This window comes from Grus americana, chromosome Z (assembly GCF_028858705.1).
Source record: "Grus americana isolate bGruAme1 chromosome Z, bGruAme1.mat, whole genome shotgun sequence".
Classification (NCBI taxonomy): Eukaryota; Metazoa; Chordata; class Aves; order Gruiformes; family Gruidae; genus Grus; species Grus americana.
In genome coordinates, this window is record NC_072891.1 from 76,338,401 (window position 1) to 76,366,154 (window position 27,754).

A 27,754-nucleotide genomic window follows, 5' to 3' on the forward strand; every position below is an offset into this window, starting at 1 on the left:
GAGGGACACAACAGATCCATTTTGCACTCCTACACTCTGGGACAGGCAGTAGTGCAGCAGCATGCCGTAGAACAAAGGACCTCTCCAAAACACAGAGAAATAAATGAGATAAATGGAAATTGAAGTTTCCATGACAAAAATCCCCTTGGCTGGGAAAGCTGAAAATAATTCTGTCTGTGAGGACTGTTTCTGGTCCTGGCTAACTCCCTCCAAGCAGGGAACTACTAAAGATGCTCACAAGTGTCTCCAGTCACCTGTATTAATTGTAGTGTTTACCGCTGGGCAAGCACCGCTCATGTCAGCCGGCACTCCGTGCTGCAGAAAGATTGCAACGCACAGCGACACACAGCTACTCTGCTGCCCTACGGTGTGCTTTTGGTGGTGGGGAGCGGGGAGCAGAAAAACAAAAGGAAAAAGCACTCCCGTCATTTATCCCTCCGATCTGGCTCTTCCCCGCTTTCCAGCTTTGCAACAGCCACGCTCTCTCCGCGTGTCGGGTAGCACCAGGACGCCGCCTCAGAGCGCACGGCTCTGCAGAGGGGAAGGAAGAAGAGAGAAATTGGGCGAGCCAGGCTAGGGACCGTGCCTCCGACACACTTCCTGCTCATCGTTACACAGCACTTTTCCAGAGTCGATGGTTGGGTTTGCCTTTTTTTTTTTTTTTTCCCCCGCCCCCCCCCCCGCTGTTGCTTCTCCCCGGCAGCCAGCAGGGTTGCAATGCCCGCCCTTCTCCACGTACGCCGCCGCGCCGGTGCTCGGCTGGGCTGGAGCGGAAGGGGTGTGGGGGGGTGGTCAGGACGCCGCCGACCGCACACACACTCCCCCCCCCGCCACTGCCCGGCCCGGCGGCGCGGTGCTGCGGACCCAGCGCGCGCCAGCCAGCCCCATCCCGCGCGCGCCGCAGCGTCACCTGCGCCCGCGGGAATCCGAGCTCCGAACAGCGGGGCGGGGAGGCGGAGGGAGGGGCGATTCGCCGCGCATGCGCGTTGCGGAGCGGAGCAGCGACGGGCATATAAGGAGGCGCCGGGGCCGCAGCAGGAGATCGCTGAGGCGGTGGTTGGTGACGGAGAGGGCTAGAGCGGAGCGCAGCACGAGACCCTTGGCTGCCTTCTTGCCGTTGAGCCGCCGACCCCCGAGCCGTCGCCCCGCCAACCCTCCTCCCTGAGCTGTCGCCATGGTGAAGAGCGTGGGTAGCCTGGTGAGTCCGTTAGGCGCGTGGCGGCCGTTGGCGCCGCGCGGGGCCGGCCTTACTCCATCCTTCCGGCCTGTCCGCCCCGCCGCGCAGGTGGCTTCGGCCGGCGGCTTCCTCCTCCTTGTCCGCCGGGGAGCCCGCGGAGAGTAGCGTGTTTCTTCCTCCACTTTGGGCGTGGCGGCCGCCGGCCCCGGGCGGCGCGGCCCCGTCCTTTCACCAGGGGAGGGCGGCGAGGTGAGCATCGCCTTCTCGGCGGGAGGGGAGGGAGCGGGCCTCCTGGGTCCTTTGCGGCGCTCCTGGCCGCCCGGAGACGCTCAGGCGAGCAGGTGCCCCTTGTCGGGCTGCCTTTTTAGCCCGCGGAGGTTTGGTGGGTGAGAGCCCACGTGCGCTGAGGACGTAGTCTGGGTCCCGGCGCTGCCCCGGCGAGGCAGCCCGCTTCATAGCTGCCGCTGTGGGGAACTCGCTTAGACCAAAGGGAGATAATAAACAACTATATTACCTAAGGCTTCAGATAGAGTGAGAAGAGAGACGATGTAACTTCATATTATGACAGATTGTTGTTCATTTCCCTTCAAGATCTTAAGGCAATGTCATGTTTCATTTATCAAGCTGATAACAGGGTACTACAGGACTTGTAGTATTAGAAGTCCCGGTTTGCCTTATGTACAGCCAGTGTTTAGGGGACCAGGTGGTTTTCTTAGTACAGATTGTAAGTTCCTGGATAAGAGTTCATGCAAAACATGAATCCAGTTTTCTTGACTTGAAAGGAATTACTAGAGTCCATTCCTGTACTTAAATAACAGGAGTTGCTGGCATAAGAAGTATTTACCTTGTTATGGTGCTGTCTGACTTGTTCAGTACACTAATGCAGCACCTCATTGTTTGGATGGTTCTGTGAATACAAACATGTCTGTGGCTTTGTAATGCAGAATAGTAATAAAGCTTAGACTGACACATGGAGAATACTCTGCTGGTGATGAAATAGTATGTGCTCTTCTGCACAGCAGCTGACATAGTAGATACAGCTAACAAATATTGTATTGTTGTCTAACTTATGAATGCAAATCTCCAAAAATATTCTCTGTGCAAATTTAGTGAGCTCTTCATTTCAGGAAAAATCCTGTTGGGCTAGTCTTGCATTTTGAACTTTAAATTTGATTGAAGTGTCATTTGGATCTGATTGTAAGGGACATGTGAGGGATGCTGTATGGCTTCCAAGTTTGTCTTTTAGGCTATGCAGTTCTATAGTACATATAAATAAGCATGGCAGACTTTCCCTGTTGGACCGCTAAGGTGTTAACATCTGACACGAGCATACTGATTCTTCTGACCACAGCTTAATCACCTCTGAATGCAGAAAGCTCCTTAAAGTGAAGATCATTCAGATCTTGGGAGATGGAATGGTACGTGAGTGCAACCTGAAATTCTCATCTGTAAAGCAATGTGAATGACAGCTGTGAGATGCTCCTTTCCTAACACACCTCTTCAGAAACTGACTAGCTTCTGAAGAATGGCTACTTTCAGGGTGCTTTACTGGTCCCTCTTGAGTCCCTGCTAGTGGACAGAAGAAGCAGTACTTCAGGTGGTTTAAGTATGTGGTCATGAGATGGGTGACTCTTGTAACAGCGTTTAATTACAGGACATAATGCTTTTTACAGCAGAAGCTAATGGGGTATATAAACTGCTAGAAAGCTGGTGTTGCCAGAGCTTTCCTGTTCACACTAGCTGCCTCTATTTGAGTCAAAGCAAGTAGTAAAAACTTGCAGCTTCAGATGCAGATGGTAGCTTTAGAAGTGGTATCTGGTAGGGAATTCAGGCAGTTGAACCTTCAGTCTGTTTATGCTAGCTTCTGTATTAAAAAAAACAAAACCCTAAATTATGTAGTGACTGTTGGCAGTCAGCTGATGACTGGGTTAATCCAAGTTCAAGGGTGACTTGATATGTGTTGGAAATCATGGTTGCAGCTAAGGTCCACACCATCAGGCACATCTGATTAAAGCTATCTATTGCTGAGAGCAGTAGACTCCTTTCAGCACTGTTTGTGGTCAGTTGCCTCCATTTTGAGGTATGACCTGGTACTGGGAATCCCTGCTGCGCTGGAGGCTTTCATTACTAGAGTCTTTTCCCTTGGCAACAGAGGCCTGCTACCAGTGTCTTTGAATGCAGCATGTGCTTTTCTGCTGCAGGACAATACAAGCAAAGTCAGGTCTTGTATGTGCTCAGGCAGCTAGTAGTTAAATGTTCAAAAAAAAAAAAAACCCCAAACACTGGTCAGGTTTCACCCAGTAGGGTGCTACCTGGAGAAAACATTGTTTAACAAGGCTGCAAGATCCTCTAATAGTGTGACCAGATGGTTTTGTGGTGGGAGGTTCCCCTTCTGTTAACAAAGACTATTTTTTCTTATATGAAATCTTGTCACTTCACAGATAATGTGAAAGACAACTCTGGAAGTCAGTTGGACAGGTTGAGTAGCTTGTTTTGCTCCCCCGCCCCCAATTACTGTCCTCCTCCTTCCAGGGAACTTAAGCTCTCTGGGAAAACTTTCAGGACTTCTCCCTAGTTAAGTTCAATATATTTTAACTTGCAAGAGTAAGCCACATCTCTTTTCACTCTCCCGCAGCAATTCTAGCTGATACTAGAGATGACTCGCAGGGTGACACCTGATTGTAGTCACAACCAGGTCTCCAATGGTGTATGGTGTGTGACCAGCTGCAGATATCATGCCCTGCCACTTTCCCCTTGTTCTGAGCAATAGCAAACCTGAGATGTGTGGCCATATGATGAACACATGCCAGGGCTGGACTGCCTTTTGCATAATACAGTAATTATGCAGCTGGACAGGAGACTTAAAGGTAAGAAGAGGATGGTCTAACTGGCAGGTGCAGGAAGTGAATCAGTAAGGAGCTGGTGATGTTGCAGTGCAGAAATGTGAGAAGCTATATCAAAACCCAAGCTGTAGGATTTGAATGTGGGGAGGAGTGAGGCTTGCCTGAGGAACTTAGAGTATAAGTAGTTGCAGGGAGCAGCTAACATGGATTGCTGTATGCAGGGATGTTGAACTTCATTGGTGGGAATAGGGTACTTCTGGGATTGGGGTGCAGGAATGCATGCTGTGTCAGTACAGGAATGGGGCAATGTGGAGAGAGAAGAACTTACTGTTCTCATCTTTCAGACTGAGAGTAGATGGTGTGGAGTGTTAGCTATTGATCTTACAGCAGAGTAGACTCTGAATATCCAAGATGCAAGGATGGGAGAACTCGGCATGTGGAGGCTGCGCTTCTGAAGATAGCTGCATTGGGAGGAGAAATGTCTTATCAACAGGGAGACGTCATGCTGTGTATATTTGAAGTTATAGGAACTTAAGAAGACTTTCACATAGATTTATACATAAGAATGCTGGTGCAGGACCCTCTGTTTGCTTGTTAAATATACTGGTGACCAGTTTGTGTGCACTCCTGGGTCCTCACCTATATGGTGTTCTTTAATGGGGGCAATAGGTTACTAGAATCAAGTCTCAACTTACTGTGGTTGATTGCAGAAGCTGGCACTAGTTAACTCCTGTCCTGCAAAATGAGCCACTGTGTACATGTGGCAGTAACTGTACTGCTTTCAGTTAGCTGTTGCTCACAGAACTCTAATGCTCTGGACTGTTAAGTAGGGGAGAATGAAGCAGCTATCTTTTTATATGCATAGTCTGAAATGAAGTTTATATTAACAGCTGTCCTGAAGCTTGCATTGCCATGAGAGTGAAGTCAAGGAATGTTAAAGTGGCTTGTACTTGCTTTGGAAAAGAAACTGTCAGGAAGTAGCTGATTAGCATTTTCTGCTTCTGCCTGAGATACTTGTTTACCTCTTGCTAGCATGCAAGTATTTATTGCTTTTAATGTCTTTCAGTTCCTCTAAAAGATTCACTTTTTGACCAGAAAACATGGTTAATGGCATGTAAGGAGCTCTAAATTCCAGAGGACATTCACAAAAAATGGTTGGTGTGACTAAGTGCAACAACCAGGCTCGAAGCTCTAAAGTATTGGGTGTCATTTTTGTAGTCTGTATGTGTAGCATTGCTTTGGCTAGTGATGTTATATGTTAGTTCACTTGGCAAAATAAGTAAAATAACTGTCCTGTGAGGTTGCTTTAGATAACATGCTGTATGGTAAACCACACAACATCATTATAATGTTAGCCATTGATTGGAAAAGGGCATCAAACTGGAGGAGTGTACAAAGGTTTGTGTCCTTTTCAAATTCTTCTGGGACAGACTTTCCTCTGCAGAAAATGCCAAGACAGAATTGAGAAAATTTTTTATTAAGAAAGATAAGGATCACATTCAGAGGGTAACACTAAACAGAGCACACAGCTGCTAGAGTTGAGGATTGTAAGGCTAGATGAATTTCTAGCTTATGTTTCCACAAGTTGCTGAGTTGGGATGACTGATTGAGCATTGTGGTCTTTTCTAATTTAATTTGTAAGACTGGCTGATGCTAGGACAGATGAAAGTAATTCATGCTGAAGTACTTACATGGTGGTACAAATACCCCAGTTAAGTGTTTAAAGAGCTACCAAAATGGTTAGTGTATTAAGACTGAGAGCAAGCTAGCTTTAGGATTAGTCTAAATCATTTTGGGAAAGGAAAGGGAAAATCATTCATGTGTTCAATTCTTTTTTTATAGTCTGAATTTGAGGAAGAACTGAAATCTGCTGGTGAGAAGCTCATAGTGGTTGACTTCTCTGCCACCTGGTGTGGACCATGCAAGATGATCAAGCCTTTTTTCCACGTAAGTAGCCTTTCCTTTTTTATCGGCAACTGTATTAAGGTATATACAGATGTTCTTGTGCTGCTTGATGATAACGTGGAGGAAACTTCCTTTTGCAATATGTGATTGCCAACATTTTGTGGAAAAGGGAGAAGTCACAGAAGTATCTACTTTGAGACTATAGAGTTATAGCTATATTTAACTTTATATTGGGATATTTGAGTCTTCTTTATGGGGAGTATGTTTGAACAAGTTTTAACAGACTCTTCCAGATATTGGAGCAGAAAATAACTTTTTCTCTGGTCAGTAAAATAAGGTAACAAGGCAAGCTTCACTGGGGGGGTAAGCAGTGTCAGCGTACATTTTGTATGAATGTATCTTTTAAAAGAAAGCTTTCCTGGAACACTAACTGCATAGTTTCTTATTTTATTCTAGAGTTTGTGTGAGAAGTATGGTGATGTGGTGTTCATCGAAATTGACGTGGATGATGCCCAGGTATGGTCCAGGATAATGCTGAGAGAGGGGAGCTAATGAATTCCATGCAAGGGACAAAGAAGAGCTCTTAAAAATGTCCTTGCAGATACCGAAACAAAAGATTGTCAGCTTTGAGAAGCAAAGATAGGGATTTAGCGCTTACACTGGAAAGAGTGAATTCTCAGAGGACACCTGAACAGAACAAACTGCCTTGGTTATCTGCACATTGAAGCACTATGACATGTGTTAGATAACTTCGAAACACTGACCATCTACTTTGGAAGGGAGTGTTAGTCTGTGGCCTCAATCTGCTTTGCAATCTTCCCTAAAACTAATGGCTCACAACTGTCTGCTTGCTCTGGTCTCTCCATGGCTCTTTGCGCTGTTTTGTCTTGCATGTCTTGAATTAAGTGCAGGAAAATGTCTGCTGTATAGCAGTTCTGGCAATGTCAAATAGGTACTTGAACAATGTCAGGTTGAAACACAAAAGTTGTCATAGGGCTCTTGAGCCTTACAAGTAGTCATCTCTGTTTTGATGCAGAGGTCTGTTTTTTCCAAACGTAGAGTACAGGTATAGTAAATGTGGTTTTGCTGTTGCATGAATTAAATGCTGAATGGAGCATCTTTCAGGCTTATTTCAGTCACATATTAACACTGCACTGTGTTTGCTAGTGATGGACTACCAGAAGTGCTTTTGCCTCATTTTAGCAGTAATGGCTTTGCTATATCACCTAAACAAAAGGCAGCTAGTGGGTTCTAAATTTAATTTCCTTGAGGCTGCACAGCTGAAGATTGTTTTCTGTCTCTTCCAGGATGTTGCTGCACACTGTGATGTGAAATGCATGCCAACGTTCCAGTTCTACAAGAATGGGAAGAAGGTAGGTTCTGCTCTCTTGGAACTGGAGCAGGCAAGTTAAACACTTGAAAGAAGGTTGGGGATGTTAGACTACATAGCCTGCTTTCTCTTGATAATGTATCTGGGGCACCACTGGCATTAAGACACTCCTAAGTTCCTCTTAGTGCTGCAGCACGTGTAACATGGACCAGCAGTTAACTGATGAAGAAAACACTATTGTTCACAGGTAGTGAACTGAGTATTACAGATCAGTCTTACAGGCTTCATGAGAGATTAGTGGGGGTTAGATGTCTTAGTTAAGACTGTTTACCTAGCAGCCTGCTTTTTACTGAGCTTGGTTAGTATTTGTTCTCTGGATGCAGCTCGTATTCAAGTAGAGATATGACTACATGTGCCAATGGAATCCCACCCAAATGGAAGTCTCTAACACATGGTTGAATATACACACAGCTGAAACAACTGCTTGGATGCATTTACGTAGGGGCAGTGTAACCTGTGAAGTGGAAGTCCTGTCCCTCAGGACTGAACAGACCTCTTGTGCCTGCTTGGCCAAGAGGTGGGTGAGATGGGATGCAGACCATGCTCAGACAGCATAGCAGGCTGCCTGTGCAGGGTAGTTGTGAATGACTATCTGCCTGAACTAAAGAATTGCTGAGCTCAGTATGTTGTCTCAGGCTTTTAGTTTGCCAAGCAAGCTGAAGGTAGGCTTTTCTAAAGTAAAACAAAGCCTGGATAGAAGTTTCATGGCTGAATGCAGTGGAATTGGGCCTTGAAAAGTGAGTGTCAGATGTTGGGTGACTTTCAGCTTAATTCAGTATGAGGCCAAATCATGACTAATAATGAACTTTTGACAGTTTTCTCAGGATAAACTTATACAGCTTCATAATGTAATTAGAAGAATTGTCATTATGATGTGACTGTGTGTGAAGGTGATATGCTTAACCCTGTTGTGTGGCTTTTTATTTTGGGTGACCTTAGGAGTTCTCTGGACACATGAGTATTAAGCAAGCAGTTTTGTGGCCTGTAGTGTAGCTTGCTGTACCTAGCACAGTAGGTACTGGAAGACAGCTGCTGTTTTTGAGACCTGAATGTTGCTGTTGTCTGTCTGCTCTGTAAGTTGCAACAAGGACAATTCTCAGGGGAAGCCAGGCTCAGAGACAGGTTATTTGGAGTAATCCTTCCAGAATTTGATTAGTAAGAGTCCTCAGCAACCCAAAATAGCTCTGTTGTGTCGTGACCTCCAGAGTCTGTTCAAGCCTTTATTTGAGTTTTACACAGCATTAGTTCAGGATCAATTGTCTTCTCCCTTGTTTTACTTGTAGAAGGCTCCAGCAATGGTAGTCTGGAAGTGATTCTTGATAGACTCTTGTTCCAATTTTTGCATGAGTTGAGTAGGATGAACATCTGCAAAATACTTCCTTTCTTGGGGGTGAAAAGATTCTAGTTGTAGCAAAATTGAGTAGATGTATATGTGTCTGGATGCTATGCATCTAATGTTATAAAGCATTGAATGCAACAGTTCTAAAAGTCATTCTGTCTTTACAGGTGCAGGAGTTCTCTGGGGCCAATAAAGAAAAGCTGGAAGAGACCATTAAAAGTCTGGTCTAATCTCCAGCCGTCGAGACATTGAAGCATGACTGCTTTGGCTAAATTATAGCCTGTTACTTTTCTACATTAAAAAAAATCTAATCAAGCTAGCTAGGTTACATCATGGAAGGTATCCTCTTGACATCTATAAATGAGTACAATAAAGTTTAAATTCTTCATTTTTGGATATTGTCCTGTGATTGAATGAAAATGTGAGGAATTTCATAATGTCAAGCGTCAGGTTTTGCCGTGTTAAAGGAGTACTGCCTGGATACAAAGACTGGTCAAATGCAACCTGACCTATTACTGGGTTACTGCTGGGGCTGTGGGAGGGGAATTGTGTTGTGTGGGATAGCAATAACAGTTGCTGTAGGAGAAGTCTTCTGCCACTTTACTCAGGTGGTAGTCACCAGGCTATACTCTGAAGGGTAGCAGTCTGGCTTGCAGATACAGAAAGGGGAGTTCAGGAGTTACAGAAAAGAAAGTGGTCACTTGGTGGGATAGGTTCTTTCTCTTGTTGCCTCTTTTTAGCTAAAGATTCTTAAAACTTGTGAAGCTTCATTTTAGACTTCAAAGCTAAGACTTGGCTGTGTATCAGAACATAATAGCAGCCCTACCATGGAAGTGTAAAGCAGGGCTTGGAGCTGCTGCCTTTTTGCCTTTTCAGTTTTGCTTTGCCATTGATGTAACTTCTGGTTCTATTAGTAGCAAAGTATTTTTAGTCTGAGTTGGGCTGCTTTGTTCCTAGGCAATAGTCTGGAACAAGTTATTGAAGAGGTAAAATTCAGTGTCTTAAGCTTAAGATAACTTCGACTTGTGTTCCTGTCATCTTCATTTGACTGCACTATTCCATTCTTAGATTATGCTGGACAGTAAACTGGCCTCTGCAGTTGTCCAAACCTGCATCAGGTTATCTAGATGAATGCTGACCTGCCAGCCCCTATATACAATTCTCTTCCAGAATTCCAACTCTTCCCAGAGTTACCAAGAACTGTTGTGTTCTTCCACCATATCAAAATGTCTTTCTCCCTGGCCTGGGTGTAGTACTGGATAAGCATTAAGTAAATAAGGAAGCAAGGCTGTAGCTAGCAGCTATGCCTAATGCCATGATTAGGGCTAGGTAAGCTGTGCTGCTCTGAGTATCAGTGATGAAAAAGCAAGACTTTCTGCTACATATGCAGATGAGGAAAGGGTGAGCATCTTCCCTTTGTGATAGGGAGCCTGTATGTGACTCAGCCTTACGCTCATTCCACAAGCATGCATGAATTTCCTGGCTGTTGAGGACTGTTGGCCTTCCACAGCTTGCTGCATATGTTCCCTATTTGAAACAAGATTTTTCTAGTCCCAAGAAGTGACCACACCCTTTAGCAGAGTATGAGCCATCAAGGATCTTCTTGGATGTAAGCTCTGGGTTGTGATTATGCAATGAAAAGGACATACAAGATGTTTTCTGTGGAGCTCTGGCTATTGGACTGAGTGCAGCTGTGTGTTTAAGTGGCTGTTCATGCAGGTAAGTGGGAAACCTCTACCCCAGGTGGTGCCATGAACACTTGTGGGGGGAGAATAACATGAAGCTGGAGCAAGAATGCACCACTGTCATTGCACCATCTGCAAATGGATACAGCTTTCAAAAGTGGTGCCTGGGTGGCCTGCTTCTTCCTTCTGGGCTGTAGCTAGGAGCAAGAAAGGCTTAAAAAAATCACTGGTAAAAAGTCCAGGTGAAGTTCAGGAGGGGCCCCTAACATCCAGTTTCATCCTTATGAAATGAGGAAGCTCCTGAGATCCTAGAATCACAGAATGGTTTGGGTTGGAAGGGACCTCAAAGATCATCTAGTTCCAACCCCTTGCCATGGGCAGGTACACCCTCCACTAGACCAGGTTACCCAAAGCCCCATCCAACCTGGTTTTAAACACTTCCAGGGATGGGGCCTCCACAGCTTCTCTGGGCAACCTGTGCCAGTGCCTCACCACTCTAACAGTAAAGAATTTCTTTCTAACATCTAATCTAAATCGACCCTCCTTTTAGTTTAAAGCCATTACCCCTTGTCCTATCATTGCACTCCCTGATAAACAGTCCCTCACCAGCTTTCCTGCAGGACCCCCTTTAGGTACTGGAAGGCTGCTGTAAGATCTCCCTGGAGCCTTCTCTTCTCCAGGCTGAACAACCCCAACTCTCACAGCCTGTCCTCATAGGAGAGGTGCTCCAGCTCTCAGATCATCTTTGTGGCTGTCCTCTGAACTCCATCCAATGTGTGCTACAACTCTGTGTTTCTGCTGAGGTGAGGCCAGACTACATTACTCCCTATTACAGCAGGGGAAAGGTGCAGTTAATGGGAAATGCTGCTTATGTGTTTTTGACTTAATGCTTTGTTTACTCCCTTATTAAGATGCCACTCTGAAATAGCCTTGAAAGATCCAGGTGACAAGTAACTAGAAATTCAAGATAGGATTGGGAAAGATCAGAAAGGCTGGAATAACCCTTGTGATGAAACCCAGGGCACAAAGCATTTCTTACAAGTGTAATGAACTTCAGCTTCCTGGGCTGCATATCTTCCTGTTCCAAGAACTGGCATGGAGGCATGGTGTGGTGAAAATAACTTGCATAGCTGTATTTGAGAGGAGGTGTTTAAGGCTTGTCTCTGAGGAAGATACAGTGAGGATCTGTGTGTTAGGTAAACTTCCCTTCAAAGGAACCAGCAAGCATCATCTCTTCAAATGTGTAGTTATGCCAGAATTTGGGTGTATGAAGTTGGCCCTTGTCATTCAGGGTGGTGGAAAGCAAAGCCTAATGGTTATAGCTAGCTGAGCTGTCAGGAGTCTCAGTTCCTGCACCAACAGTGCCCCTGCTGGGAGGAGACAACCGCAGTTCAGTATGGGAACATGTCTTCCAACAGGCAAGAACATGGGGTTTCAACCTTAACAAAGCCTAGATTGCCCTAGAAGGAATGCGTATGTGTAGCCTTGCTAAAAACATGGGCCATATACCATGCCACATGGGTGTTAAGTAATGCCCTGGGGAGCTCAGAGGGTGCTTTTTTTTTGCTTGCTTGTTTTTCATGTGAAGGAGTGAGACCGGTATTACCATATGCCAGACTGTAGTGCAGCACATTCACACTCTGAACTCTACGATCTGCTGTTTCCAGGAACAGAGCTGGCTGCTTTGATCCAAGATGCCTTTAAGAGGGAAGCAGTAGGTGGCCAACTGACTTGAATGTTTGGAAGAAACTTGATGTACAAGGCAGAGAGGAAACAACATATAAAGGTTTCTTTGGGCTTCAGGAAGAAGTTCTCCTCCCCTCAGGTAATGACTGCAGTCTTTCATTTGGCTGTGAAATGGCTGGGATCTATGCCTTGCTGTCAAACCAGTAGAGCGAGATGTTTTTGTCTGCAGGCCTGTTACATGGCTTGCTTTCTTATAGTGGGCTGGCCAACAGCAAGAGAAGCACTTCCCTGAGCACAGCAATTGGAACACATGGCTGGAATAACTAGGCTTAATGAGAGAGGACTATCATGAAAGGGAGGGCCAAGGGCTCACAGTGAGTGGACAAGGGAACTGCATGATTAGATTGCAGTGAAATAGTGACACTTGAACTCCATCCGTGTTATGAAACTGCCATCGTGCACTTGGGGAGGATTCTCTTAACTATCTGCACATCTCTTCCACATTGTCTCTTGCAGCAGTCAGCCTAACTTCAGCTCCAGTTAACCATCTGCTTCTCATTCTTTCCTTGACCTGAATGAAGTTAGACTTGGATTCCCCCCATGAAGGATTCCAATAATGCTTAAACTCTTACTCTTCACTTGTCAAAACTAGCTGGATCTAGCAAGGACAAAAAAACAACTTTTATTGTTTTACCAGTGCTGACAAACTGTGGCATAGCAGCTCCTCCGTACTGTGCTCTGACATGCAACTTTCAGCCTCCCAAGGAGTTGTCTTGAGGAATATGATGGTGAAATCCTCACTAGACTTAACTCTTGCAGTGCTGGTCCCTGACCCTTGGTGAGAGGTGGGAGAGACTGACTGGTGGGTTGACCTTGGCTAGCTGCAGGGTGCCCACCAGCCCCTCTTATCATTCCCCCTGCCCCTTAGCAGGATGGGGAGAAAATGACAGAAAAGCTTATGGCTTGAGATAAGGACAGAGAGATCATTTGGCAGTTAGTCAAAAGCAAAACAGACTCAACTAGAGGAAATTAATTTTTGCAATTAAACAGAGTAGAATAATAAGAAATAAGTACAAATCTACAAATGCCCTCCCCTACCTCTCTTTTCTTTCCGAGCTCAATTTCACTCCTGACTTCCACCTCCCCACCCCTGAGTGGTGCAGGGGGACGGGCTGCAGTCAGTTCATAATGTGTTGTCTCTGCTGCTCCTTCCTCCTCATGCTCTTCCCTGCTCCAGTGTGTGGTCCACGGGGTGCAGACCTTCAGGAACAGTCTGCTCTAGCGTGGGTCCCCCATGGGGTCACAAGTCCTGCCAGCAAACCTGCTCTGGCGTGGGCTCCTCTCTCCATGGGGCCACAGGGCCTGCCAGGAGCCTGCTCCAGTGTGGGCTTCCCACAGGGTCACAGCCTCCTTCAGGTGCCTCCACCTGCTCCAGCGTGGGGTCCTCCATGGGCTGCAGGTGGATATCTGCTCCCCCATGGCCCTCCATGGGCTGCAGGGGGACAGCCTGCCTCACCTGCAGGGTAATATTTTTTTTCTCACATACTCATTCCTCTCTTCCCACTGCTGTTGTGTAGCTTTTTCTTTTTACCCTTTCTCAAGTATGTTATCACAGAGGACTTAGCTTTGGCCTGTGGCAGGTCCTTCTTGGAGGTGGCTGTCACTGCCTCTGTCTGATGTGGTGGCAGCTTCTGGTGTCTTCTCACAGAAGCCACCCCTACAGCCCCCCCACTACCAGAACCTTCCCATGTAAACCTGATACATTGACATGCTGACAACAGGCAATGCAGGACTGAGCAGGGGCCTGACCGTGGCACGGAGTCTCTGCTTTTCATCTGAAGCAGTAACTGTATACCAACTCTACCCCAGCTGCTGAAACGTTTATCTGTAGGTCTTCCTCAGTCAGAAGACCAAGACTGGGGAAGACCTACAGCACAAAACTATGGCAGGAAGAAGAATCTGAGAAGGAGCCCTGGGGAGGTAGTGGGCTCAGCTGAGTGGAGGTTGAACCACCCTGTGGCATCCTTATTTTCAATGGAGATTTCATGCAGGTGAGAAGCATACCCAGCCAGATGCTTCCAAGCATCAACTAGATGAGTTTGAGGAATTTGAAAAAGTCTTGTGCAGATGTTGGGGAAGCACATGCAGGTGAAGGACAGTTTTTTCCTCCTCTGGAGAGGGAAAGCTGAGATGGTCCAGGTTGGTAGATAGAGAAGGTGAAGAATGCATGGGAGCTGCAGCTGGCCAAGACAAAATTGTAACAGATGCAAATCTCCACAAGGTGGCAGTGACTGTCCATGTTTATACATACATTTATTCACACACTGGCTTTGGGAATGCCTTGCGCTCTTTCTGACAGCGCTGGGGTGGTGGTAGTATCTCTAGATGATGGGCTAGAGGAGAATGCATGGGGTTGGGTTACTACTGTCCAGGTGGCATCATCTGCCTGGCCCCCAGGAAGTGGAGCAAGTGGGGTGGATGTGGCAGAGGTGTGAACAGACTCTAGGGAGGTGCAGAAGCCAGGCATCAGGTCCAACTGCATCCATGGAGGAAGAGTTTTAGACCATGCTTGTATCATCTCCCCTTCCCTTGAGTCAGTCCATGACATTTCCTCAGGGAAGCAATCAAGTCTGTTTTTTTCCACCTTTCTTTGCATCTGTTTCTAGTTCCTCTGAGAGAGGAGCCTGGGTGTTTTGGGTTTGTGTGGCAAGGTTTTGGTAGTGGGGGGGCTACAGGGGTGGCTTCTGTGAGAAGAAGATGGAGCCAATGCCAGATGGTTCCAAGACAGACCCACTGCTGGCCAAGGCTGAGCCCATCAGCAGCAGTGGTGGCACCTCTGGGATAAGAGTTAAGAAAGGAAAAAAAAAAAAAAAAAAAAACCAACAAGCCCACCAAACTAGCAGCAGCTTTTGCAGCCAGAGAGAGGAGTGAGAAGATGTGAGAAACTCTGCAGACACCAAGGTCAGTGCAGGAGGGGGAGGAGGTGCTCCAGGCACCAGAGCAGAGATTCCCTTGCAGCCCCTGGAGAAGACCATGGTGAGGCAGGCTGTCCCCCTGCAGCCCATGGAGGTCTGTGGTGGAGCAGATATCCACCTGCAGCCCCTGGAGGACCCCAGGCTGGAGCAGGGGCAGAGTGTGAGGAGTCCTCCCCCTGAGGAGGAAGGAGCGGCAGAGACACCGTGTGATGAACTGACCACAACCCCCATTCCCCGTCTCCCTGTGCCGCTGGGGGGAGGAGGAAGAGAAATGGGGAGTGAAGTTGGGCCTGGGAAGCAGGGAGGGGTGGGGGGAGGTGTTTTAAGGTTTGGGTTTATTTCTCTTTACTATTTTGCTTAGTAATAAATTAGATGAATTTTTCTAAGTCGAGTCTGTTTTTCCCATGATGGTAACTGGTGAGTGATCTCTCCCTGCCCTTATCTCGACCCAGGAGCCTTTTGTTACATTTTCTGTCCCCTGTCCAGCTGAGGAGGGCAGTGACAGAGTGGCTTTGGGGGGGCAGCCCGGGTCAACCCACCACACTGGGGGAACAGCAAGGGTTGGCACCATGAACAACAAACAGTTCTCAGAACTGTGAAGCCTGTAGATAAGGGAAATGTAGTGGTCAGTTTGTGTACCACAGCAGGACAGCCCCAAAGGCTTCCAGCTCACAAGGAAGCAGAGCCCAAGTTCAGCTAGTGATGAAGGGCTGAGGGTAGGGACAGGAGGTGTCTCCCCACACCTTAGGTAATGGCCAGCAGCAAGCTAAGCTGTGAGGGGACCTGTTGGGAGCTGATGCTGTCTAGCTGGGTGGGGGGTATGAGATGAATAGCTACAGTCAGGGGTTGTGGAAACAAAGTAAGAGCAAAGGATCTGAGGTTTGTCTTGCTTCAGTACAGGGCTGCATCAGAGATGGTGGGGGGTTAAGGTTGGATTTGATTCAGCTGGGGACCAGGACTCACATGAGAATGAATGCTGTGCTGTGTTGTCCTGACCCCTGCCCCCCCTGTGGGTACCCACCCTGGAGGACCATGAGAGCTCAGCAGGCAGCAGTGCACTCCAGGAATAGCTCCTCAGTCTCAGCAACCCACAGCTCTTTGCAGCAATTCCCAGGGCTTCCTGAGGCCACCCTTGGTGTGGCAGGCCACGATGAACATCTCAAGGCTGGTTCCCACTGTGTCCTGAGCTCAGGCAGGTCACTGCCACCAGCCCCAGCTTGAATTTGCTTAGGAGCAGGACACAAAAGTTGCAATATTTATTAGAGTGGAACACCTCTAATAGACTTTCATTTTGCTCAGGAAGCATAAGGCATTAAGCAGTTAAACCACAACTCTAGAATTAATGATGTGTATAAATGAAGATCTATTTAGCCAACAGATGATGAAGACTGCAGCTGTATACATTTAAGATTATTAAATAAACTCTTTTTCTTGCTCTCATATCCTTACTGAATTGGGATCCTAAACAGCCTCAGAAATCCTACTGTCAGGCTTACTTGCTAAGTGTACCTTAGGTAGGGGCACAGACACAGCTATGTGGACTGGAGAAGAGCAGCACAAAAGGACCAGAGATGACCATCAGCACAGCCCCAGCTGCAGGGCCATTGAGGAATGGGCACTGCACCCTGCGTGGAGCTGACACCCTTTTCTCCTTTGCAGGTGCATGCAATGGAGGACTGCTGCAGTGCCAAGGAAGATCTAGCCCCAGGTAATCCCTTGCACACCTTCTGACAGCCACTGGGACCACCCAGAGCACAGATCAACAATGAGACCTAAAAATTAACCCAGAAGTCCTCCACAGTGGTTGAAGACGGATCACCATCACCTTCAATACCTGTCTGTATCCCATAGTAACAGGTTCTTGTTCTGGCTTTTTCAATACATCTAAGATATTTATTGTTACTAATCTGTGTGTCTCCTTCACTCAGCACCATGTGGGTCCTAGACACCCATTTAACTCAGCTAGGGCTGCCATATTGATCTCATCTTCCAGAAGAGCCAGGGTGAACACCATGGCAAGGTCAATGCTAAGCTTGGACAGCAATGGCCAAATTACTCAAGGAAATAAGTGACTTATCCATGCCACCTGCACTGTGAGATCTGCTGGGATAAATGTGTGCTTGTAAAATTTTAGCCACTCTGTGTTAACCACAAGGAAGCAAGGAGGAGAGCATTCCACAAACAAAACTGTAACACAAGCAAAGAATCCATTAACAGATTTATTTTTTCTTTCTATAATCTCAGAATAACTGAGATATCTACATGTCCTGATGAAAGTAAAAAAAAAAATTTTTAAAAAAAATCCAGCCAGTGAGCAAGCTGGGAACACCCAGGTGGTGTTAGCCTATTCTTTGCTCCTTGATACTGGTTAAAAAAAAATCCCTTTTGCCGAGTTCTGGGCCAAATCATGTGCCATCAGCTGGCAAAGCCTTTGGAAGTGCTTTTCCTTTCTACAAGCCAAATGGTAGAAAGGTTCAAGCTATTATTAAATCTGTTACAGTTCTGATTAAGTTCAGCAGTTTTAAGGCACTTTTTTTTGTACAGCTTTGGGAAGCAACTCTCAAATTCTTCAAGAGCAAAGCGATTGGCATATACTTACACTTATTAGCCCAATTATTAACAGAAGTTATCATCACCAAATGTCCACCAAAAAGACTGACACATGCCTTTCAATTAGCAAGTTAAAAGCACTTAACAGAATCACATTCTACTGCATCAGTCTCCCAGGAACATGTGACCTTTAGACTTTTACAATGGCTTTTCCAAGATTTTCTCCCTTTAGCATTCCAATGAAAGCCATTGGCATGTTCTCAAATCCTTAAGTGACTTGTTCATGGCACTTCACTTTTCCCTGTCAAAAAGAAGAAGGGAAATTGCTGAGTTTTCATTCACCAGCTGCCTAGTTTTTACCATCTTTGGGAGACTAAATTGCAGCCAACTCATCTCCAGCTTGCGTGTTTCATCTGAAACACGCAAGCTGGCACACACCAGGCTAACTTTGCAGAACTAAGTAGGCTGTTGTGAGGATCTGCTTTTGTTGCAAGACCTTCTACTTGGAGTCATAACAGGGAGCAAAGGTCACTGCTATAAAAACACATCAGGACAGATTTAGTGCTACTTGGTCCCCAAATAATGGACAGGTAGGGGATTATTTCCCCAAAGCCAGGCCTGTCTCTACCCATAGGGAAGTATGAATTGCAAATCCAAGTAATGAAAAGTTGAGCCATCCCAAATCCTTATGTCTGTAAAACCTAGAGCGTCTTAGCCTTTAGTGTTCATACTAAACCCTTTAGTGTTCGTAGTGTTCACAAGCATTTCACAGCCATGAACCAAGTGTTAACGTCAGCCTCCACTTAGAAAAATAAAATTTTTCTAAGAAAATAAGAAATTTCCTATTAAGTCCCTTTAAAGACCAGTTCCTAATTCCATAAAAACATAAATTCTTGCCAGTAATTTCAGCATGACACTACAATGGAAATCCTTGCTCATTCTACAAATGAAAGGAGACTTGTGAATGAAATAGAGGAATTACTCTAAATATAAAACTCTTCATTGCCAGTGAAGTGTTTTGAATTACCCTGGAAGCATCCTTTTTCAAAGACTACATGTATTCTGGAACATATCTAAGCCCACAAGCTAATATCGCAGGTGTCAACAAAGCAGAAGGGATCAGGCGTGTTCATTATGGTTTGAGGTTCCCCAAAAGGCTCAAAGATCAAGTCAGGTGGAAGAAAAGTACCATGCTGGGACCTCACCTCAACAGCTATGAGAAGAGACCTCTTGCAAAAAGCGAAGCTGGGGGTGTGAGTACACCTTATGGAAAACTCCCCCTTCCTTCCTTACCTCCACGACCCATTTTAGCAGTGCCTTCAGACCTTCATCCCAGCGGTTAGTCCAGCGGGTCACAATAAACCCTTCCATTCGAAGCTCTTTGAAGATCATTGGAACTTGAACGTAAGATCCTGCAAGAGAAAGGAACCAGCAAACTACCTGCAATATCAGTTCAATTTAAAATAAGACTCAATGCATAAGGAGAGCTTTTAGCCAGTAAAGACCACTGAATCACTTCGTTCCAGCCAGAAGCAACTGCTATTTTTCCCCAAACAGAATTTCTAGGACAAAAGACCAAGACATGGACAGACAGCCACCCAGGGAAACAAAGGCCTGATACATAAAGCTGTGAGGCTAAACATGCAACACTTCTGAAAACATTTTCATTCAGAAGTGGCCTCAGCTTCACCTGAGGGGCTTCAGCTGAATCTTGGAAATACTATTTTGACAGCTTGTTTGATAGCCTACCAAGCTCTCATGCTCTTCCTGAATCTCAAAAAAGTTATACACATTAAAAACCAGTTCCCTCAATCATAAAAATGCGTAATAGTCTCTCCACTCTCAAAATCCTGTCTAATTTTTAAAGTGACCTGGGAGTCCAAAGCCAGCCAGTTGACCTCCCATTTCCTCTAGAAGGCAAATTTAGAAAACTTAATGCTACTGAAAGTGAATATTCATCTCACCCACATTTCCCAGCAGTTTCACCAGTAGCTGAAATCTTATGGGGAAAAAACAACCCTAAGCTGCCTTATCTAAAAACCCGAGGGAAAGCAATTCTGTCATCTAAAAGTATGTACAGTGTAAATGGCATTGTGCCACCATGCCTGCCTTCTAGTGATCTATATCTGCTTAGAGCCCTGGGGAATCCTATTTTAAGCAGTTTAGCCTCTCCTCTATTTCTAATCAGCTGATGTTCTCCATTCAAGTGTGCACAAAGGAGGGTGAGTGCATACACACTCAAGGAGTGTGGTCACACTCCCACTTTCTCAGAGCAGCAGTTAGTTACTCCAAAATACACACATACTTACACTCAAATGGCATACGGAAACAACCAATAAAATCTCAAGAGACTCCCATTACGTCCTTCTCTCTGCCATCACCAAACAGGAAATAAATTTAGACACAAGAAAGCAGGCCCACACCTTTCTGAGGCACGGAGACATTGTACTGAGAGATGGCTCCACAGACTGCAATCCTTCCATATTTTTTCATGTGGTTGATAGCAATACTGGCAAATTCTCCACCCACCTACAGGAACCAGAGCATGTGCAGCATTAGAGACAATCCAGTGTTTGGCGTTGACTGCCAAAACCTGCCAACCCTGCATTGTTGCACCAACAGGTTCAATTAAGGGATGAAGAGGTGAGTTCCACTACTAGACTCAGTGGCTGCAGAAACCATTACACTCAGTCGACTAACACCTAATGAGGATTCGATCTCACTCTTCTAAAAATCAGTTATGAACACAGGAAATATTTTTTATATCTGAATCTGCTTCACAAAGCTTGGTTTGGAAGCATTGGGCAAGACTTGCCGTTAGATCTCTCCTCCTAAGGGGCATGTCTAGGGGCACTAAGAAGCACCACCTCTGTTTTTCCCCCACATCAGTCTGCACTTTTCCCTCTTCACATCTTGGTGATATCAAGTTTTTATTTAATGATTCTCTTCTCCCAAACAGGGATGTGCAGTGCTCAGAAGCTCTTAACAGAGAAAAGCTGTGAGAAAATTTACTGCTGGAAAGAGCTCTGCACAGAAGTTGGAAGTGAGAGGGAAGGGAACAGACATGAACATAAAACCTATTCAAGACCTTAGCAGCACAGGACATGAAATTTGGAAGGATAAGGCAAAGCAACCAGGAGCTCCTGCCACAGGGACAAGTGCTTTGCCCTGGCACCATGCATTCACGTCAATTGCCAGGGCAAGATGGGTGTGTTGCAATCCACAAAGAACAGCAGCGCCATCATGCCTGGATCAGCAGACGGACTGCTGAGAGAAAAACATGTTAAAGGGGTGATGACAGCTGCCCTTTAAACCAGAGACCTAGCCAGGGAGTTTTAGGCCAGTACCTCCGCTAATATCCCTATGTCAGGTATTATATTATCAGGTATGATGTATGTATTAGCTATACTAGGAAATTAAAAAAGCCAGGGCTCGTTCTCGGGCTTCAAGGTGGAATGACATGGTTTGACTGCACCTGTACTGTTAAGCACCCTTAGCCTCCAAAACAAGATGGTCGTAGTCAAACAACCTATCAAGAACAGTCCACAGCCCCTGTTAACTCCAGCTGTACTTGGAAGACGTCAGGAACCCTCCACGGGCCACTCCAGCAATTTTACAAGTGGGCTTTACAAACTGTTTTGTTTACAGGTACTGGTGTAGCCACCTGGACCATGTAATGTGGGGCCGTCCATGCTCACTCCCCTTCCAGCAACAACACAGAACTGCCTGTGGTCCAAGGTGGGGCCAGGAATGGACCAGAGCTCTCTCCATTAAGCATCAGTTAAAATGTTCACTGTGACCTTCACTGCCCCAGAATGTGCCATACTTTCCAGAGAGTGAAAGCTTCTCTCTCTTCATTCACAAACACCACCAACAATACAGCTTTGCCTTTCAGCCTTTGGTCTTTCTGTTACCACCCAAGTCAGTTGCAGAAATAAGTGTGGGAAGGGAACACAAAAGCAGTAAGCTCTTACAGAGACCATTTCTCAATTAGATGGAACTTGGTATCGAGTTCCTGGTGTAGTCCTGAGTTAGATGTATGCAATATTGATTTCTTGCTGTAGTTTAAGGAAAATGACAGCCTGTTCAGGGCAAAGCCCCCTCTCTGAACTCACATCGTCAACAGTTGTAGCCATCAGGAGAGGCTTTATGCAGTGCTTCATCCAAAGATGTAACGGTCTTGTAATTAAAGGCTTCATCTAAGCCTATTTTCTTCAGATAGGCAACCATGTCATCTGAGCCAGCACAGCCAACCACTTTGCAACCCTGCAAGAAAAAGAAAAACATTTCTAAACATCCCCATCAGAGAGTACTGGGTAGAGGGCTCACCCTTAAAGTCAGGCTGTCATCACCATATGAGTTCTTCAGCTCTAGGAAATATTCAACTAACTTTGCTACACTTTCAGGAGCTTGTCCCATCTCAAGACTTTACTGTAAGCATGCCTTCAGGGATGCTTGCCCTCCTGATCATTCATGGCCTTGTTCCCCTGCCACCCAAGTGACCCTTCTAAGGAGCAAATGCAAGCCAGTCACCCCAATTTTAGTGAGCTGCCCCACCACAGAGCCCACAGCGCCAGCTGCAGCATTAACCAGCACCGTCTCTCCTGGCTTCATCTTGCAGACCTCCAGCAGACCAAAATACACAGTGAGGCTGCAAAGAAAAAGCAAGAATGCTCAGTGAGGAATAAAAGATGTCAGACACAGAGATGTGACTAGACTACATTGAACCAAAATATCGTCCAACCAGAACAAGACTGAGTTTTCATCGTTCTTTATGAAATACAAAAATTAACCCAAACTTCTTAATTTGGCTTTTTTACAGCCATCTCAGAAAAAGAAAAAAAAGATACACTACATGGAAACAGGACGCTGTGGCAGAAGTCTGCCTTAGGTGAAAAAAGCTTTCCTTGTGCTCACTAGCTGAAAGGAGAAACACAGAGATAACTCTGTAAGTTGACAAGTCAGTTACATACTGGAAGAGAGAGTAAATCCAAGCTAGACAGGGGTCAGTAGCCAGCTGGTATCTACCAGATTGAGACAAAGATTAAACGATACTCATAACAAACCAAAGCTGGCAGAAAAAGAAAAAAAACAGTTGCAAAACCTTGCTGAACTGATGGGCACACTGCTCCTGAGGGACTGCTGTGCACAACTATGGCTACTGGGTGAATAGTAATCTGTAGAAACCACTACAGTTTAGCTTAAGCATGTTCCACTGATCGCATAAATACTGAGTGACATCAGGCTCTGCAAGCTTCCTGAAGTAACGTGATCAGCTGGCCCAGAATCCCAACAAACTTTTCTTCTAGCTTCTAAATTCAGCTTAGAGCTTCCCACTTGGTCTGAACTGAAAGGGTAAACTGAATCCATCTAGCAGCTGTCTGGAAAAACATGCATCTTGCCTATGTCGAAATGAAATTTGAGAAGTTCTACATCACACAAAATGTTACAATCATTTTGAAAGCTTTCTGTGTCAACAGGTCTGACCAAGTCCTGACCTCTCATACAAACTACAGAGAAAGAGAGAAGAAATGTGAGATGATGACTGAGAGACTGCAGTAGTGAATACAGATTCCAAAGCACAGTAGCTCTGTCTGCTGCTGTGCAATTTAAAGGACCTCTATTTTGCTGCACGATGTAACAGCTGTCTTTTGCTCTTTTGGGCAATTCTGGAAAAACGGTGATAGCAGAAGAGCCCAATCAGCAGAAGCACACTCATCCAGGTGCCAGTGAAGTTTGAGTCATTCCACTGAGGTTAATTCAGATTGAACTGGATTCTTTCCAGCTGCTCCTCGATCCTCTTCCTACCTTAATACATCTCCTCAAGGAGAGGCATCATAATCTCCAAGGCAAATCTCCTCTGATCTAGAGGATGGGCCAAACTTCAGGCCCTCTACAGGGTAAGGGCATCTGGAAGCACACGTTTTTTAGCAAAGTGGGCAGACATCATGCTGGTAGAACAAGGCAAGGGAAGAAGATCATACAGACAGGCAGAAACATCCTGCACAGCAAAATCCAGGGGTATTTACCTTTGCACCTTGAAACTCACCCTGGCATGCCAATTGTCCCAAAAGCCAGAGATTTGGGGAGTGATTCTGGCCAGCTGGAAGGAAGGAGTTGTAGGTTTTTCCTATCAGAGATGAAATGAATTCTACAGCCACTTCTAGCCACGACAAAGGCCCCCACTTTGAAAGCAGGATTCTTGCTTTCTACAACCCTGTTTAAAAGAAGAAAAAAAAAAAAAAGAATGTCAGAGACAAATCATTACTGACTCTTCTCTCCTTTATTCTGGTTGCCCTGTGATTCAGGAGAAAAGAAATATTTCACATCAGGACATTGAGCCCATACTGCTAATGCTGTAGGCTTCTGATATCTTTCCTGAAATGTCTACCATCTCTCATCACCAGTGGGTATTGGGCAAGATGATTCTAGACACAGCCCTGCCCACAATAAATTCAATGCTCCCACACAGATGCCGACTTTTTTCTGGACTAGCACCAGTGTGGTATGAATTCAGACTAGACTTCTGTGAGTTAGAGGGCAGGAAAGAGGATGTCAGGATTAAAGAGTGGAAAAGCAAGAAGTCAGAGATAGGTGTAACAAGCAGTTTCCTTCCCAGACAATCTGCACCTCATTTAAAGGTTGAAGATCCTGAAGATGGAACCTCTTGGGGTAACAAAAACAGATAGAAGGCAATATCTAGTAACAGGGAGAAGCTCATACTTGTGGTGTCTCTATGCCAAATGAAAATTAAACTTTCTTAGCCCAACAGGAAAATTATGTTGGGAAGGGGTAGGTAAGCAGCTTTGAAATGTTGGAAACAGTTGGTCTTCTGTTCAGCAGACTTGGTTGTTAATTTATCCCAGGCCTCTGTGTTCCTGCAGAGAAACACAAGAGTCAAAGGCCACATATGTTCCCAGGCAGCAACTTAGAGGCAGCACAGCAGGAACAAGCTGATGAAGGGAAACATCTGTGTAACTAAATTACCAGAAGCTTGGGAAAGGATGGATTTTATGTCAGATAACCCTAGAGTTGTATCTTAGGTGATGCTGAGGTATTCAGAAGCTGGAGAGGGACTGTTTACAAGGGCATGGAGTGATAGGATGAGGAGTAATGACCTTAAACTGAAGGAGGGGAGATTTAGATTAGATGTTAGGAAGAAATTCTTCACTGTGAGGGTGGTGAGGCACTGGCACAGGTTGCCCAGAGAAGCTGTGGATGCCCCTTCCCTGGAAGTGTTTAAAACCAGGTTGGATGGGGCTTTGGGTAACCTGGTCTAGTGGAGGGTGTACCTGCCCGTGGCAGGGGGTTGGAACTAGATGATCTTTGAGGTCCCTTCCAACCCAAACCATTCCATGATTCTATGATGATTCTATGATGATTCTATGATTCTCAACTGGAATAGATAGCATGCATGGTTTTGGGCATGCAACTACTAGCACATCAGATTTTAAAATGTGATGATGACACTTATGGCAAGTACAATGGTCAGTCCTTCATACCTCTGCTTGTAAAAATTTCCTTTGAAAACATTATTGCCAGAAATAACATATACATTGTATCAGTGGCCTAAATGCTGTCCAAGAAGGCAAAAGAGGTTCTTGGAAGAAAAACACATTCCAACAAATTATAGATAAGAATACAGTTGCAGAAGTATGTAGACTCAAGTCAAGAACACGTAATGCAGGCTGCAGATGTCTCGAATGTCAGTACATTTCCTTCAAGATCTGCCATGGGTATGGATAACAAGAACTGAAGATCTTACCTGGCAACCTGTGTGCCTATCATTATGTCCCCTTCCTTCATGTCCCTTCGACTGTAAGGTCTGTAACACAGGCAGAGATGGTTTACTGTAAGCAACTTTAATGATGTTCCAGATACACTATGAAGTAGTAGCTACTGTCTGACCCAGAAAGCATAAGCAGTGATGATGTACAGATCACAAAGAACTTATCATTGTAATGACGTAACTGGATGTTTTCCATAGCCGGCTACTTGAGCATCCCTTCTTGACCAAATACTGGGCTAGAGTGTTGGGGACACAATAGCATTAATCTTTCCAGCGTGGCTCACCACTACAAGAAGGCTGAGACTCCAAAGAACAATCTCTGACACTAGGGTCCACCAGGCTCCTTCAAATTACCCAGTCTCCCTGTGCTTGAACTACCACCTATTAACATGGGCATATTAGCAATTTCTTACTCAGAATATGTATTCTTAAGTACAAAGTTGCTAAGGTAAGTGAAGGACCTGCTGCAACAGGACTGCAGTCTCATCTGAGTCCGTTGCATTCCAGTGGAAGAGACATGACAAGGAACAGCAGAGTCCAAGAAAAGTCTAGGGCTGCAGCACTGCTATGCTAAACCTGGCACAGCTCCATATTGAGAGTCTTGTAATTTACACACATTTTATAAAAAGTAGACAAAGGCATCTGGGACTCTGGCAACAGGGGGTGCTCCCAGTACGTGTTCTTTTGAGGTTTAAGTGGAAGATCAAATGAGGTATCTTAGCTAGCAATTCAAAAAGAAGAAAAGATATACCTCATGTAAGGATCAACACTGAGAAACACTGATTCGAGCAGCAACTCTGCAACAAAAGACAAAATAAATTCCTGGGCATTAGCAGTGCAGTAAAGCATAGTTTCCACAAGGCAGTCTTTCAAAAAAAGCGATAGGAATTCAAAACCCCCATATCCCATGGTCCTTTAGGGAAAAACTACCAGAAAAGACTACTACATTCATTAGCTCTGTCTGGATTATCACTGCGCTGTTACAAAAGACTCTTTTTGTAGTGTCTCTTTAGGAGGGTTGCTTCTTTTAGGAGGGTTTTTCTTTATCTGCCTTCTCTCTCTATAGAAGGCTCAAGAGGCCAGATCCCCTAAGCAAAACAATTTACTTTCGACCCAAATACAAAATGCTTTGTTATGATTCAGCCACCAGAGGGTAGTAAGAAACCGTGGCACAGGTCAAAGACAAAGCCACTACTTTGCTGCCTTAAACAGAAAGCATTAGGCTATCTTTTCTAGGTACCCTAAGCCACCTTACTGTCTCTAATGCCACTAGTTGTTGTGAAATACAGTTAAACAAATTTTAATTTAAATTTTCATTTACGGAGCAGTTTGAGCTGTTCTTCTCCACCTAATAATACTTTTAATTGCCTGTGCTGCAGTAGTCTAGCTAGTACAAGCTAGAAAGGTATTCAGATATAAATATTTTCCCATTACTCAGAGTGAGCAAGGAGAAAGTCAAGGCCATCTAACGTAACAAGAAAGGCCCTCTCCCTTAAAAGTGCTGCTTTAGTATGAAGTTATGCTCTTCTTGCTGTAGGGATTAAAATGGGAAGAAAGAAATGACTCCATGTTCTTAAATACCCACAGGCAGGAAATTTGTGTGTGTGTGAATGCTATGAAGTACACATGCTATGAAAACACTTGAAAGTATTTCCAAAGGATTTTGCAAAACAAAGTAGATGAAAACTTTTCACTAGTAAAGCATGTTTGGGTTTTACTATGTTTATCTCATTTGCTCTGTGTCATTGTTCACTTCTTTCTTACTAAATTAGAAGAATTCTGTTTCCTTCCAGCTGTGGATTTTGAGGGCATATGATTTCAGCAATTTTCTCCAGTAAGCTTTATTTGCAAACACATTCAAATGCCTTTGCCACTAGGCACCACGTGTGATTAGGCAGTGTGAGATGGTGAAAGGCATGCTGCAGCTGCTGTGCGCTGGAGTTAGAAGAGCTCAACTGCTGTTTCTAAGGGTATTATCAGAAAGCAGCATGTCTTAAAACCTACCAAACCCATCAGCATACATGTTCTTGAGCAATCACCCTTCTCTGCTAAGGTGCATGGCTTGCCACAAGTTGTGCCAACCCATTTTTGAAAATCCAAGCCAGAGAAACATACAAACAGTTCTACAGACAGTCATTCATCAGCAATCAGACAACCTCCAGAAGAAACAAAACCAGGTGTCGCTCCACTTACCTCTATCCTTTAGGTTTGGCAAGTCTATCTTTTTCAGTTCGAAGTCGCTGGTTTTGGGAAACCCTCAAAATGCTTCTTCAGAACCCACACCTTGGCAGTCACCATCCTGTACAACAAACAGCACAGCCAAAAAGCTCCTGTCAAAGAGACGCCCAATGGTGCTGGGCTGCTCATGGGGGCTGGTTTAGACTTTACCAAGCAGAACAGTATCTTGACAATGTG

At 45.2% G+C, this 27,754-nt stretch overlaps 2 protein-coding genes across 2 annotated transcripts; one reads left to right on the plus strand and one right to left on the minus strand.

Annotated features, from left to right (window-relative positions):
- Window positions 1-1,028: 1,028 nt before the first annotated feature.
- Window positions 1,029-9,050, plus strand: LOC129199563 (thioredoxin). The gene is made up of 5 exons (XM_054810252.1): window positions 1,029-1,198; window positions 5,863-5,967; window positions 6,382-6,441; window positions 7,233-7,298; window positions 8,822-9,050. The coding sequence occupies exons 1-5, from the start codon at window positions 1,175-1,177 to the stop codon at window positions 8,882-8,884; spliced, it is 318 nt and encodes a 105-aa protein (XP_054666227.1). The 5' UTR covers window positions 1,029-1,174; the 3' UTR covers window positions 8,885-9,050.
- Window positions 9,051-17,740: 8,690 nt separating this feature from the next.
- Window positions 17,741-27,754, minus strand: PTGR1 (prostaglandin reductase 1). The gene is given in 10 exon segments (XM_054809985.1): window positions 17,741-17,851; window positions 18,844-18,962; window positions 19,974-20,079; window positions 21,649-21,816; window positions 22,084-22,201; window positions 23,600-23,767; window positions 25,316-25,375; window positions 26,091-26,136; window positions 27,533-27,598; window positions 27,601-27,754. Coding segments are annotated over 10 exon segments (1,068 nt in total). The 5' UTR covers window positions 27,707-27,754.

Coding starts and splice junctions, on each gene's coding strand:
- LOC129199563 (XM_054810252.1), top strand. CDS start 1,175: ATGGTGAAGAGCGTGGGTAGCCTG. Junction 1,199..5,862: donor TGAAGAGCGTGGGTAGCCTG/GTGAGTCCGTTA, acceptor CTTTTTTTATAG/TCTGAATTTGAGGAAGAACT. Junction 5,968..6,381: donor TGATCAAGCCTTTTTTCCAC/GTAAGTAGCCTT, acceptor ATTTTATTCTAG/AGTTTGTGTGAGAAGTATGG.